This window comes from Gymnogyps californianus, chromosome 29, assembly GCF_018139145.2.
Source record: "Gymnogyps californianus isolate 813 chromosome 29, ASM1813914v2, whole genome shotgun sequence".
Classification (NCBI taxonomy): domain Eukaryota; kingdom Metazoa; phylum Chordata; class Aves; order Accipitriformes; family Cathartidae; genus Gymnogyps; species Gymnogyps californianus.
Genome location: NC_059499.1, coordinates 2,725,620 through 2,739,466, shown reverse-complemented (window position 1 = coordinate 2,739,466; position 13,847 = coordinate 2,725,620). Strand labels below are relative to the sequence as shown.

The window sequence follows — 13,847 nt, the reverse complement described above, 5'->3', positions numbered from 1 at the left end:
CATTTCAGCTGAGACCAGGGTATTAAATGTTCAACGCTTCTTGTTTCCGGAGTGACAGATCTGGAAACTTGCCCGCGCTTGGCAAATGGCTCATCCATATGTCGAGTTTGCAAGGGAGAGGAGTCGTGCTGCTGGCACCCTTTGAATGTGGTTCATTTTCCCGCTCCTTCCAGCCCGGTTTCCCGGGGAAATGAGTCTCGTGCGATCCTCGTCTCCTCCGGCAGCAACTTTTTGAAGCATTGACCAAATGCCGCAGAGAGGAGAAGCCAGAAATGTGCTGAGTTTCTTACATTTTACCGAATCGGCTGCTTTGCCGGAGGTTTGTGCCCCTTGCTGACACGGGCCAGCATGCTCCGTGCCGAAGCAGCCCCCCGGGTCCCCGGCGAGGGGACGTGCGAGGTGTCGAGGTGTCGCAGGAAGCTTTGGGGTGGCTGGAGCTGTTGCAGGGCGAGGAAGGTTTGGGGGATGTAGGATGCATCTGGAGGAACCCAAACTTCGCTAGGTCTGCTCGCACAACGAGCTGTGTTCCCTGTTGCACTTTTTTATTACAGTTTGCTAGCTGGCTGCTGTAAAACTACTTGACCTCGCTGGGGAAATCATCAGATATTGAACAGAGACCCCAAAAATGTCTTTCCTTGGGTGGCCAGCGGGTCCAGCTGCCCCGCTGTGTCCCGGGGCAGAGCTGCGCTGCGCTGAACGTGGGGGAATAGGGAATGACCGAGCCCTTGGGGGGCTGCAGCGGGTCCTTCCGCAGCCTTGTCCTCTGGGGGAAGCAGGGGGTGTAGGCCAAGCTCTGCCCCAGTTTTTCCTGCCCCTGCAGCTCCTCGTCCTTCGGCGTCGGGGAGCGAAGCTGCCCGTGAAATGACGTTGCTGGAAGTGCAGGCATGTGGGGAGGAGCCGGCTCCCAACATGTCTGGAGCTGCTGAGATTATGCCAGAGGGTTAGACACTAAGCAAAAAAAATAAGACGCACTTAATTCCCCCTCCGAGTTCGTTATTCCTGTTCTCTGGATCCAGGCCTCGTGCTGCGAGCAGGTTTTGTCGCTCACGCCCGGCGTGGTGAGCAGGTGATTTGAGCTGCAGCAGATACCAAAGCCTTGCCGGAGAGGAGGTTAAAAAGCTGAGGTCTCGGCTGCGCTCCTTCTGGGGAGCGGCTTAATGACAGACCCAGAGCGGAACTGTGGAGGAACTCGCCTTGCCCCCCCGAGCCGGCTCTGACTCATTTTCTGTGTGATGGTGCAAACCCGTGTTGCATCAGCGCGAGGCTGACGGGGCGGCAGCGTGCCGGCTTCCCGGTACCGTGCAACACGCCCCTGGCTTTGGCAGCTGTGCGTCACACCACAGCCGGGAGAAATCGGCGGAATCCCGGCGCGGGTAACGTCTGGAGATCAGAGTCCATGTTGATACAGGCACCTTCGGTGGGTTTTGGGCTCGTGCAAGGTGGAAGCTGCCTGGCTCAGCAAAGCTTTAACAGGTCGAGCTGTGGGTTTGCCTGGAGAGTTTGGATACGGCAGCGGGAGCCCCGGCTTTCTTACTCCGTGATGGTTCACGCTGGCGTTCCCATCTCCACGGGGAGGCTGTTGCAGGTGCTGCCCCGAGCACGGCTCTTTCTGCTCCAGTGTCGCAGGTATTTTTCGGTACGCTTTGCAAGCTGGCTAATTGCCTCCTTGTTTGAAGGTAGACCCTTCGTTTAGATGTGTTAATGCACTGACACCTCTCAAATTCACCGAAGGCCTTTGGTTTAACAGCAGGTTTTGCTGAGCTGCATGATGCCGGCACGGGGGGTTGTCTCCAGCTCCTGTTACAGCTGCAATTTTCAGAGCCATCATTTTTTTGATGAAGTTGGTAAATCAATTTTTAAAAGTTTCCAGCAGGATCGAAGACCTAATGGCCTCACCGGTGCCACTTGTGAGGCCGTTGGGGAGCAGAGGCTGTGCATGGCAAAGGAGAGGGCGCGCTCCTGTGCCGGACAGGTTGTGTGTGACCTTGATTTAAGACTTCCAAATGAAAATTAGGAGCTTGGGTGCTAAATCCGAGAGGAATTTGAAAACTCTACCCTCAATCACTGCAAACTGGCACTGCTTTAGTGGAATAGGCTCTGCTTGAAAATGTACCGGGGACGGGGTCCAGCCCCGGCTCAGCTCAGCAGGCGCCGGGGTCGTGGCTGCCAGAGATGGAGGAGGAGCAGCCCAAATCATCCATGAGGTTTGCTGTATGGCAGAAGATGTATGGATGCTATGAGAAGATGAGCTTCTAAAATTGTGTTTATTTTCACGGGAGTTGAATTGGGCAAGGCGCGTCCGGTAGATGTGTTGGTATCTTGATTTAAGATCCAGGGCTGAGTCTGGTGCCTGGGAAGGAAGGCAGCAACGTCAGCCTGTAGCAGCCTCCGGGCTCCAGATGTTTTTTTCCTTGGTGAGCCTTGCGGGGTCTCAGCGCTGTTAGGGTTTTTATGTGGTCACGCGGAAGCGATTCATTTAAACGCTGTTATTTCTCGTGGTGAGACTAAGCCTGGTGGAATTGGCGTATCTCTGTAATTAACATACTAAACCCAGACCTGTTTGTTTCTTTTTGGGAAGCGAATTTTAAAAGCAATTACACGCCGGTCTCAAGGGCGTGAAGCTCCATTTTTGTCTCTTTTTGGCCTGAAAATAAAGGATTTATGGGCTCTAAGTGCAGCGCTGCTGAAATTGTGGGACGGTTGGGATAGAGATGGAAATCGCTGTTAGGGTGGATGCACAGGGTAGCTTTCGGTGGCTGCAGGGAAACGTGGCCGATGGCTTGTGCTCGTGGTACGCAAGGTTTGCTTGGCTGCGCAGGGATGCCGCTTCATAAAATAACCCCTCCGCTGATGAAAACTGTCTCACCAACTTGCAAATAGTTTAATTGTCAGGTTTTTTAATTTTTAGGACAGTTTCCATGGGATTAATTTTATCTGCTGAAATTAGAGGCTAAATTAGAGTCCAGGGGAGAAAAATAAAGTGTTTTTGTTGATGGAGAGAGGCTGGTCTCGGGGCAGATAGCAGCACGAGCATCCCTGCCTGCCCTAGCAGCTCCCGTCTCTGCAGCTGATTTAAGCCAAGAAAGTCAGAGCTGAAGCCTTAGTTACAATTCTGGGGTAGAAGAATATTTTAAAGGATGTAAATGGGGAAAAACTGTGGGGGTTTTATGGGCATTTAGCGCTTGGATCTGCCGATGAGCCGTGAGCCCTGCTCCGTGTTTGGTACCACCACGAGTGGCCTCGGCCAGAGGAGGCTCCGGTTTAGATCCGTGAAATTGTTGTCACGTTACTCTGGAAGCATCGTGTGCTGGTTTAGGTGCCGCTTCCTATCCAAGAGTAAAAGGCAGCAAAATTACGATGGGGTGGGGGAAAAAAATAAATTAAATGAAAAGTGATCGTTATGAACCTGGAGCTAAACTATTGCTTTTTCTCCCCCTCTCCCTCCTTCCTCTCTCTCCTTTTAAACAAACACCACCACCCAAAACCGCCAACAAACCCCCTTTCCTCCGTTTCCCAGGAGCTCTCCTCGAGTACGGAAAGTCTCGATAAGTCATTCTCTCCCGTAAGTGGCCCGTTTCGTTCCTGCGCCCGGGCTGCCTGCCTTCCCCGCGACAGCAGCATTTCCTCTCTGCCACGAAAATACTAAACCCTGGCACCCGGCGATGCACCGCAAGCAGCTCTGGTCCCCAGCCGTCCCCCCCAATGTCTGCACCGCTTGAGCCCCCGGCGAGGGCAAAGCCAGCATCCCTCCCCACCGCCGCCGGCACCGTGCTGGCCGCCTCTCGTGCCGCAGCAGCCGGGGTCGTGGCGGTGCCGGCTTCATCCGAATGTTTCCTGCTTGTTCAGCGAAATGCCGGCAGAAAGGGAGCTTTGGGCAAATTCGCTTGCACCGGTTTGGCTAAAATAAAGCAGAAAACCCCGAGGGGCTGGGGGGTGCCCTGGGTGCTCATTCCCCCCCCCCCCCCCCCCAAAAAAAAGGCAGCGAGGGAGAGAGAAACCCTCGTCCCGCCAGCAAACGGCGGAGGCAGGGGAGGGACTTGGCTGATGCTGCCCATTTCGGTCTGAGCAGTCGCTGACCTTTGCGTGGCGGCGTCCGCAGATGAAAGAGGAAATGCTGTTTCCTTGAATTTTACTTGAAAGTTCTCTGCCAGATGGGATTTAATTTGCTTTTTCCACGAATCATTATTTTTCCCCTTCTGTGTGTTAAACTTTGGTCTTTCAATCAAAACCCAGTGTTTCCCTAATAGAGTGTTTTTCTTTCAAAATCAGCCTTTTTTTTTTTTTTTTTAATCAATAGCATCTTCCTCATCTGTGTCATTTTCCTGCCGGTGGGTGTGTGTTCTCCGTCTGGGATTCCCAGTGGGCTTCCACTCATTGAATATGTAGTCCATGATCAAAACCGCTTACCTGGGCAGCGATGCCTCGCGTAGCCCCCATCCTCCGGGACAGGGTTTGTATGGTGAACTCCAGCCTTCTTACCCTTTCTAAAGAGTTATTTGACGCGTACCCAGCTCTCGTCCCTCTGTGCCTTCAGAGGGAAAATTTTCACACCTTTTACGCGTGGCGCGGTGCGGGCAGGAGGCAGGCAGGAGCGTTGATGCTGCGGTCACGTACAGACGCAGGGCACAAGGCTTTTACCCCTAAGCCCACCCCGATGCAGACTCCTCCTTTCATTTTTTATAAATCTCCTCCAGCTCCACTGTGTTTAAGAGGTGCAAGGGACGGCAGGATGCTTGGGCAGCCGTGGGTGCTGGCGGTTGGGTGGGAGGTAGGACGCCGGGCTCTGAGTCCCAGTTTGCCACCCAACTTGAGGTAAGTTGCTCTATTTTTTTCCCCTCCTGCTCCTCCCAGCCAAGCAAAGGCAGCGACGTCTCTTCGTAGCGAGCGCCCGTTCCTCTCCCCTGCGGCAGGAGACCTTTTCTTCCAGGCTTTGCAGACCCCGCTGGTTTATCCGTGGCAGATGGTTACCGCAGCAGCTGGGGCTCTCTGCAAGCATTTACACCACATTTATAAACCCGCTGCAGGCACCTGCACCGAGCTGAACGGTCACGGCATTTATAAATCATGCCAGGTATTGGTTATCAGCGCTGATGCTGAAATCCTCGTGGCAGGCAGCTAAGCTAAAGGGTAGCAGCTCTGCTCTGCACCGCTGAGTAGTTTCCAACTCTGAGTAGATCGGGTGGGTCTCGCTCCCGTGAAGTGAGTGACCGTGGGCAGCAGAAATGGGGAGCAGCTGCGATTTTGCTGTGTAAAGCTCTGAAATGACAAGTTGTGGTGGTTTGAGCGGAGGAGAGGTGGGAGGTGAGGGTAAAGGTAGGTAGAACAGCAGAAAACGCTTTGGCAGCTGAGGCTGGAAAGCGTCCCAAATTAACCCCCCTGGGTGTTGAGGTGCTTAAACCTCACCCAGGCGTGATGGCTGTGCAGAGCTGGACCAGCCTTGCCCCTTCGCCGTGTCGTGACGCCTCCGGCACCGCTCCGAAGCCGTCGGCCGAAGCTGGGTCTCCCTCCTCTGCCGGTCCTGTAGCCAGGAACGGATCTGCGTCGTCGTCCCTGCCTGGTCCTGGGAAGCGGTTTGAACCCACGTGGGGAGAAGGACGCTCCTGGAGTGTGTCTTAGCAAAACATAAACACAAAGCCCTGCCTAATTTAAGAGCAGGAATATTTTTTTTTCCAAGTGCTGCCAGTGAAATGTTTTGCTGTAGGAGAAAGTAAACGGTAGAAAGTAAATATTTACGTTGGCTCAGAGCAACAGAGGGATCCTTTCGGTGGTCGAATGAGGGAAGAGCATCTCCCGTCCTCCTCTCTTCCCTTGGCTTCAGGACAGTGATACCAATGAGCCAGGGCAAAGGCAGCTCCCTGTGGTCCAGCTTTGCCGTGACGGGCTTTCTGCAGCTCTTCGGGCAGGCTGGAGGTGGCGTTTCCAGCGATGGCTCGGGCCAGGGATGGCCCCGGTTCAGCTGATGCCATTTTCCAAAGCTGCTTCTCCATAACAGGATGCAAAACTTCCCGTGCTGAGTCCCCCGATAACACCGAAGACCGGAGCAGAGCTCAGTGGGATGCCTTTGGAGCGGGACGGGATGGGGAACACATTTTCTGGCCACGTGTTTCTGGCTGGAGGAGCCGAGACCTGAAGGTTTTCAACCGGAGCATGAACATCGGAGGTGCAGAACGGGTCACGGAGGCGGCGGGGTGCTCCCGGGGTTGGGATGGCTTCGCTCCGCTTGCTGCGAAACAGGGAGAAGATGCATCAGGAGATGCTTTGGGATCCCTGGAGAAGAAGGGGTTTAAAAACGGCCTGTGCTTGCGATGGTACACAGATCGATACGGGTCTGAACCAGGAGGACTTTGCTCGCCGTCTGCTCCTGCACGTGGGCACATTCTCGCCTGGGCACAATCCCAGATTCCCACCAGCGACTCTTTCATTAAATTGTTCTGCTGAGACAAGTAATGCACAGAGACCTCGGAGTGGGCGAGGGGCACGGGGCTGTTTGGGGACAGCATCGACTACGTGTCAAACACGGAAGCCTGCACCGCCCGGAGAGCAGGAGGTCCTTAGAGGAGTGGGGACATCGCAGCTGTCGGGGTTCGATGGGAGAGGACGGGCAGAGGTGTCGGAAGGAGCAGAGCATCTGTTGATTATTGTTCTGCTTGTTGCAGAAAGTGGCTTAAATGCGATCGAGGGAAACGGTCCCGGAGGTCAAGGAAGCGCTGGGGCGCGGGGTGGGCTGGGTGGCAGGAGCCGAGGCAGAGCAGGGTCCGGCCGGGACCAGGCGCTTTCCGGCCCCTTGGGGGACGGAGCGTCAATGGTGCAGGGTTTTAAGTATTTATCCTCTGCCTGGTAGGTGAAAGCGATGTCGCTGGCTTAGATGCTGTGCAAATGCTTCCTCCTGTCCCGAGGACGCCTCTGCTGCGCTCGCTAGCAAGGTGGGCAGGAGAGCAGAGCACTGTGGAGGGGAGGACAGCGCTTACCCCCGAGTTTGGAAGGATTTTTGACGTGGACTACAGATACAAACAATTTCCCACCTGCCCTTTCCCCAAAGGGAACCACCAGACTGATCCTTCTCCTCTTTTTACCATCCCTTTATTTTGCTGTGCAGCCGTTCCCGGCTCTCCGATGTTTTCCTTTGCTTCCTTTTCTCACGCTCCGTAGCTTTTTGCATGTGCATTTCCAGCATGATTGCACAGTGAACACTTTGCAAGTTTAATTCTGCATCTTAAATGGCAAAATCAGCTGCAATCGTTTGTTGTTCTGATTTAAAAGCTTGAAAAAGTCGAGCAGAGAGCTCGGCTTAAGCCGCGGGGTGCGAGGGGGCTCCTGGGTCCAAGGGGCTTCCCGAATCGCAGTTTGATCTTTGCCAAACGGTCGGATTGAGCCACGATCGAGGCTTCGGGGTGAGGATACAACAAAAAAACCAGCGCCGAGCCGCGGACGAGGCCGATTCGCGCTCCCTCTGCTGGCTGCGGGCTCCGGGCCGCCGCGGCCCTGGGGATCCGGAGGGTTCTGGTGGGGATGTCGGCTCCGGAGTTTTGGGGACGAGGATTTCTGGACAGCACAGCGGGAGGGAAAAAGCGCTTTGATCCTGCCCTGCTCTGCTGCCGGATGATGAGCCTGGCTCTCCAGTCACAGGAGCATCATCCGGGAGCGGGGAAGAGGGTGGGACGGGAAGAGCCTTTCTCTATCTGGAGTTTGTCCCAGTGCTTTTAGACTGCGGAGCCCGGTTGCAAAACTGCCGGCGTCTTATCAACCTGCTGCCTTTATAACGCTCTCCCCCCCACCCTCCTTCCCTAAACCTTTTTTAGCCTGTCAGACTTGCCCCCGAGAGAGAATTCATCAAATCCCTGATCGCCATCGGGAAGCGCCTGGCCACCTTGCCGACCAAAGAGCAGAAGACCCAACGGCTCATCTCGGAGCTGTCGCTGCTGAACCACAAGCTGCCGGCGCGCGCCTGGCTCCCGACGGCTGGCTTCGACCATCACGTGGTGCGGGTGCCCCACACCCAGGCAGTCGTCCTCAACTCCAAGGACAAGGTACGAGCGGCCGGAGAACAGTTTTGCCTCGAAAGGCCGATTTTTGTCCTTGGCACGGCCCCCTGTTTGGGCATCGAGTGAAAGAAATGCTTCGCGCATGTGCTCGGGGCATCTCCTGGGTCCCGAGGGTTGCGTTATCGCTTCCAAGGCTGGGAGCAATGGGGAGAGAGATCTGTGCAAGGGGAGAAATACTCTGGAAAGTAACCGTCCTCTGAAACCTGCGCTGTAGCAGTGTCTGGGAGGTCCAGCCCTGCCCTGGGCGCTGTTCCACATCTCCTGAAAAGCACGGCTTTGCCCCCAAAAACCACATGCCAAAAAGAAAAAGCATGCACGCTGCAAGAGCAGAGAGCATCGTGCTGCGTGCTGCCTCCTGGAGCTGCCTGGCACTTGCAGCGGCCGTGCCCTGCTGACGCGTGGTTTTGCTTCCCCCAGGCTCCCTATTTAATCTACGTTGAAGTACTTGAATGTGACAATTTCGACACAGCGAATGTGCCCGCTCGGATCCCCGAGAACCGCATCCGGAGCACCCGCTCGGCCGAGAACCTCCCCGAGTGCGGGATCACGCACGAGCAGAGGACCAGCAGCTTCACCACCGTCCCCAACTACGACAACGACGACGAGGCTTGGTCCGTGGACGATATCGTGGAGCTGCAGGTGGAGGTGAGGCCGGGGCTGCCAGGCGGGGTTTGTCCCTTGCTGGCGCTGTGAGATGCTGCCAGGATCCGGCGCAGCAGCGTCGCAGGACAGGAAGGCCCTTCCAGGCAGCAGTGCCATCCCAGCTCCTGCCTGGGATACAAGATGAGCGGGAATTGCGTTTCGGTGGCCGCTACATCCCACCTCTCGCCCCTTTCCCCTCCCAGCTGCCCGAGATTCACACCAACAGCTGTGACAACATCTCCCAGTTCTCTGTGGACAGCATCACCAGCCAGGAGAGCAGGGAGCCTGTGTTCATCGCTGCTGGAGATATCAGGTGAGGCTGGCGTGGCGAGAGCAGCCCAGGCGGTGCCTTTATTGGGGTGGGTTACGAGTTCAGACGCAAAAAAGGGGAGTGTGTGCAAAATTTCTCTGCTAGATTCCCAGAGAAAAAACATCTGCACGGGTTAAGGAGGGGCTGCGCAAGCTCTGGGCAGGGGAGGTTTATGAGAGCCCTGAGCAGAGGCGTGTGAGAGATGCTCTGGGCTGGTACAGCCTCTGCTCAGCCGCTGGCATCTTGCCTGCCGGCGAAGCGGTGGATGTGGCCCTGGCTTGGGGTGAACCCGTGAGCTTTGTAAAGTGCTTTGGATGGAAGAGGCTCTGGGTGCACGTGGTGATGCTACTTTCTCCCTCAACGACGAGTTTCGCTGCTTAACGGCTCTGTCTTGCAGGCGGCGGCTGTCGGAGCAGCTAGCCCACACCCCCACCTCCTTCAGGAGGGACCCTGAGGACCCGTCCGCCGTCGCCCTGAAGGAGCCCTGGCAGGAGAAAGTCAGGTAGGGCTGGAAGTGCCGGCTTGGTCTCGGTGCTGCGAGGACTTTGTGTGTCCCGGAAATCCAAGGAAATTGCTCTCTGATTTGCCCAGTAAAGAACCGTGGCCTTGACTTTAGGCCCTGCTCGTCCCCGGGCTGGGTGTGTTGACTCGGGACACGGGGAGGCGGAGGGCAGCGAGCAGTGGGTGTGCCGGAGGAGGAAGAAAATCCACGGCAGATTTGCTGCTCCTGGGTTAGGCTTTGAGGGGCTTTACCAGATATTTATAGGCATCCTTTACATCAGAAGAGTTTGGCCTGTCCCAAAATAAACTCATTTGTGTTCCTGCTCGCAGAGTTGTATGTCCAACCCCCAAATTTCTCCTTGAGCAAGAGGGAGAGCCCTCTGGGCTCTATAAATTTGGGGGTAGTCTCGTCCACATTGTTCTGATGGAGGGGCTGGGGGATTCGGGGAGAGTTAATTCCCTTCTGCTGTTCTCGGAGACGGCTTGTGGCTCAGGTAAGATTTGCACCATAGTTCGGCGAGGGCTCCGTGTGCAGTTCTTGCAGTCCCGGGCCCCAGAGCTCGTTCTGCTGCAGTCCCAACTGAGCAGAGCTGCTGCAGTTCCAGAGGCTTTCCTTGCCCCCCCGCCCCTGACGGGAGACCTCCGGGCTGGCTCGCTGCCCGCCCTCCCTTTCCCCACGCTCTCAACCTCGCCCATTCCCCGCAGGAGGATCCGGGAAGGGTCCCCCTACGGCCACCTGCCCTCCTGGCGCCTCCTCTCCGTCATTGTCAAGTGCGGGGACGACCTCCGGCAGGAGCTGCTCGCCTTCCAGGTCCTCAAGCAGCTGCAGGTGAGGCGGGAGAGGGGCTGCCCGCGGGGGCCGCGGCTGCCTGGGGCCGCCCGGGATCCTGAGGGGTTTTCTCGCTCTCTCCCACAGTCCATCTGGGAACAGGAGCGCGTTCCGCTCTGGATCAAGCCATACAAAATCCTCGTCATCTCCGCCGACAGCGGCATGATTGAGCCAGTCGTGAATGCTGTGTCCATCCACCAAATCAAGAAGCAATCCCTGCTTTCGCTGCTGGATTATTTCCTGCAAGAACATGGCAATTACAATACCGAATCCTTCCTGACGGCCCAGAGGAATTTCGTGCAGAGCTGTGCCGGTTACTGCCTGGTGTGCTACCTACTGCAGGTCAAGGACAGGTGAGTCCCCGCGCCGTAGCTGTGTCTTCTACTGGGATTCGTCATTTTGTCCCCGGGTACAGCAGGGAAATCTTGGGAGCAGAGAGCGCTGCTGCTCCCGGGGCCGTGCATGCGCTGGCAAAGTTTAATGGAAAGTTTTCCCTCTCCCGCACAGGCACAACGGCAACATCTTGCTGGATGCGGATGGACACATCATCCACATCGATTTTGGGTTCATCCTCTCCAGCTCCCCCAGGAATCTTGGCTTTGAGACGTCTGCCTTCAAACTCACCACGGAATTTGTGGATGTAAGTGAGCGGGGGACGTGACGGTGAGGGGCGGTGGCACAGTGGAACCCTTGGCGGCCGGGCCGGCACCCGTGGCGGTTCTTGGCCAGCTCTGCAGCCTCAGCCGAGCTGCTCTTGGGAGCCAGCTGAGGAGCGGAAAGCTGGAGGTGCTCTGTGCGCAGCGCCGGTTCACTCAGAGAAGTGAAATTCCCTAAAAACTCCCATCGTGCCCCTCCTGTTGACAGTCCTCAGGGCACGCTCGTGTCCTCGAGTTTCTCCAGCCGCTGCCCTCCACCCACACAGCCTCTCCCTTCCAGGTGATGGGCGGGCTGGATGGGGACATGTTCAACTACTACAAGATGCTGATGCTGCAGGGTCTCATCGCTGCCCGGAAGCACATGGATAAAGTTGTGCAGATCGTGGAGATCATGCAGCAAGGTAAGGGGAGCCGGAGGCCCCAGAGGTGCCGCGCGTGGGTCCGGGCGGCACAGAGCATCACCCAAAAATGGCTCGGTGACCCTCGGCGACTGGAGGCAAGCTTGTGGGGTTTGGGGGGGGGCCTGGAGAAGTCTCGTCTCAGGAGAGGCTCGGGGCAGCCCTCCTAGGGTCTGGGGTCTGCACGGGGAGCTCCTGGCCCAGGGAGAGAGGGGTTGGGGGCCCTGGATCCCGTGAGGCCAAGGGGTGCCCGCGTCCGCCCGGCTGTGTCGGAGGTGTGAGCGCTGCGCGGAGTTGGTCTGAGCAAGGATGAGAGGGAGTGTTCCCGGCCCTGGGGTCCGGCCCTCCGTTACCTCTCGGCTCTCGCAGGGTGTGGGGGTGCCTGGGCTGCGCCGCGGAGCAGGAAGGGAGCAGCAGCGTGCCTGTGGCGATGGCCCAGCAACATTGTGCCCCAGGGCAGCCTAAAACTCACCCAAGGGACGGAGGTTGCCATTCCCTCAGTGTGGGAACGGGCTGTAAGCGCTCCTGGCGCAGCCGCGGCAGCAGTGTCCTCTGTGGCAGCGGGTTGTGACCAAGCTTGACACCGCCCGGCAGCTACCGGGAAATCCCCGTGCCACAAACCAGCCTCGGAGCCAGCGACAAGCAAATGGTGCTGCTGGATGGGGGCCCCCGAGCCCTTGGGGGCTGCGCTCGCCCCGGCCCCCCCGTGCCAAACCCTGGTCCTCCCTCCCTGCAGGGTCGCAGCTCCCCTGTTTCCACGGCTCGAGCACCATCCGCAACCTGAAGGAGCGGTTCCACATGAACATGACGGAGGAGCAGCTGCAGCTGCTCATCGAGCAGATGGTGGATGGCAGCATGCGCTCCATCACCACCAAGCTCTACGACGGCTTCCAGTACCTCACCAACGGCATCATGTGATGGCCGCGGGCCTCCCTCTCCCGGAACGGCTCCGTGCCCGCCGCTGCACCGGGCCCAGGCCTGAGCTTTGCCCTGGGGAAGAGGCCTCGGTCCTTGACGGTAAAAAGGAGGCCGAGTCTCAGCATCTTCCCGGGGCTGCTTTTGCCAAGACTCCTCAACAAAATGAAACAAGGAAAAAAACCAAGCAGTTGAAGCAGGAAAAAAACCCACTCGTGAAAAATCAAAGCGAAACGGATCACGGGGTAACCGTTGCCGTCATGCGAGTGCGGGGTCCGGCGGCAGCCGGGTGAAAGCCAGCAAAGGGCCTTGGGACGTAGGGGTAGCGCTCGCCCCACACTGCCGCCTCTTCCTCCCGTCAGTATTACACCCGTTGGTGTCCTGTGAACTCTCCCACAATCTCATGAAACGTTTAGGACCTGGGGGGGACGGGCCCGGCCCCCACCCTTCGGCGTCTGCCGCGACTTGAGCCTTCTGCTGGTACCACTTGAAGGCAGCGGAGGTGAACCCTGACGGCCCCTTCCCTGCATGTTCCCCGCCGCGGCCTCAGCACTACTCGGCTCCCACCCTCGGCCCCCTCTTTGTTTCTCGCACCCCCTTTTCCCCCTCCCCGCTGCCACCTTTTAACGAAAGCTGAACTTCCCCTCGTCCCACCCGGCGCAGGTCACCACTCCAGCACCGTCCCGCAGCACCCACGGCCGGTACGTCAAGGTTGGGTTTCCTCGAGGCTGGTGGGGGTCGGCGCTGCCTCCTGCTCCTTTCGGGCGCCTTTTCTTTTGACTCTGTTCCAGGAATTTGGGACTGTGACGCTTCCTCCTCCCCCCGCCCCCTTGGCAATAATTTCTGGCTGCTTTTCCTTGCCTTGAGTGTCAGGCGGGGGCCGGGGGCTGCGCTGGGCTGGCGGGGGGGGGGGATTTCCCCTCTGGTGGAGCCCTGGGGTGGGTTTGACCAGGAGACGCTCTGGGGATGGGACCGGAGGGCGGGAAGGAGCCTGGTGCCTTCCCGGGGTCCCCCAAGCCCGGCACTGCCGGCCCCAGGGGAAGGGAGAAATGGCACCCCAAAAGTTTTAACCCCCACAGGCACCCGGGCTCCAGGGGGGGCCCCTGCACCCCCCCAGTGCCAGCCCCTTTCCTTTGCCCCTGCACCCCCGTGTCCCCCCCGGTCTCAGCCGGTCCTGCCGGTCAGACGGTGATGCCCCGCCAGCCCTCGTCCCCGCCGCGGCTGTAGCTCCCGGTGCCTCCCCTCGCCCCGCGCGCCAGCCTGTACCCCTGGGTGTCCTCGGTCTCTTTGTTTAGCACTAATTATTTGTCATGTTGATTATTTAGCATTAAAAACCAAAAATTCTATTTTAAAATGCTGGCTGCCAGGGGCCAGGAACCACCGGGCTGGGGGTTAATCAGAGATTGAAGTGGGGGGTCCCCATGCCAAGGGCACCCTAAAACCGTGGTCACAGGCAATCACAGCCCTGGCTTGGGGTGGGGGGGGGCTCAGAGCAGCCCAAAGGCCGCCCTGGGGGGGCAGGGATGGAAGAGGGGGGCACCCAGCCCCCTCTCC

The 13,847-nt window shown here is 57.9% G+C and overlaps 1 protein-coding gene across 3 annotated transcripts in view; it reads left to right on the top strand.

Annotated features, from left to right (window-relative positions):
- The window catches only part of PI4KB (phosphatidylinositol 4-kinase beta), a 28,165-nt gene extending 14,970 nt beyond the window's left edge, over window positions 1-13,195 (top strand). For 2 of the 3 annotated variants that reach the window (XM_050912337.1, XM_050912338.1), the window contains exons 4-13: window positions 3,518-3,562; window positions 7,800-8,027; window positions 8,460-8,687; window positions 8,888-8,997; window positions 9,392-9,496; window positions 10,201-10,324; window positions 10,412-10,677; window positions 10,832-10,964; window positions 11,261-11,381; window positions 12,115-13,195. In XM_050912337.1, the coding sequence (XP_050768294.1) occupies window positions 3,518-3,562; window positions 7,800-8,027; window positions 8,460-8,687; window positions 8,888-8,997; window positions 9,392-9,496; window positions 10,201-10,324; window positions 10,412-10,677; window positions 10,832-10,964; window positions 11,261-11,381; window positions 12,115-12,296 (1,542 nt within the window). In that variant the 3' untranslated portion in view covers window positions 12,297-13,195. The remainder of the gene's footprint in view (window positions 1-3,517; window positions 3,563-7,799; window positions 8,028-8,459; window positions 8,688-8,887; window positions 8,998-9,391; window positions 9,497-10,200; window positions 10,325-10,411; window positions 10,678-10,831; window positions 10,965-11,260; window positions 11,382-12,114) is intronic. The other variant, XM_050912339.1, reaches the window with a different exon arrangement.
- Window positions 13,196-13,847: the final 652 nt, after the last annotated feature.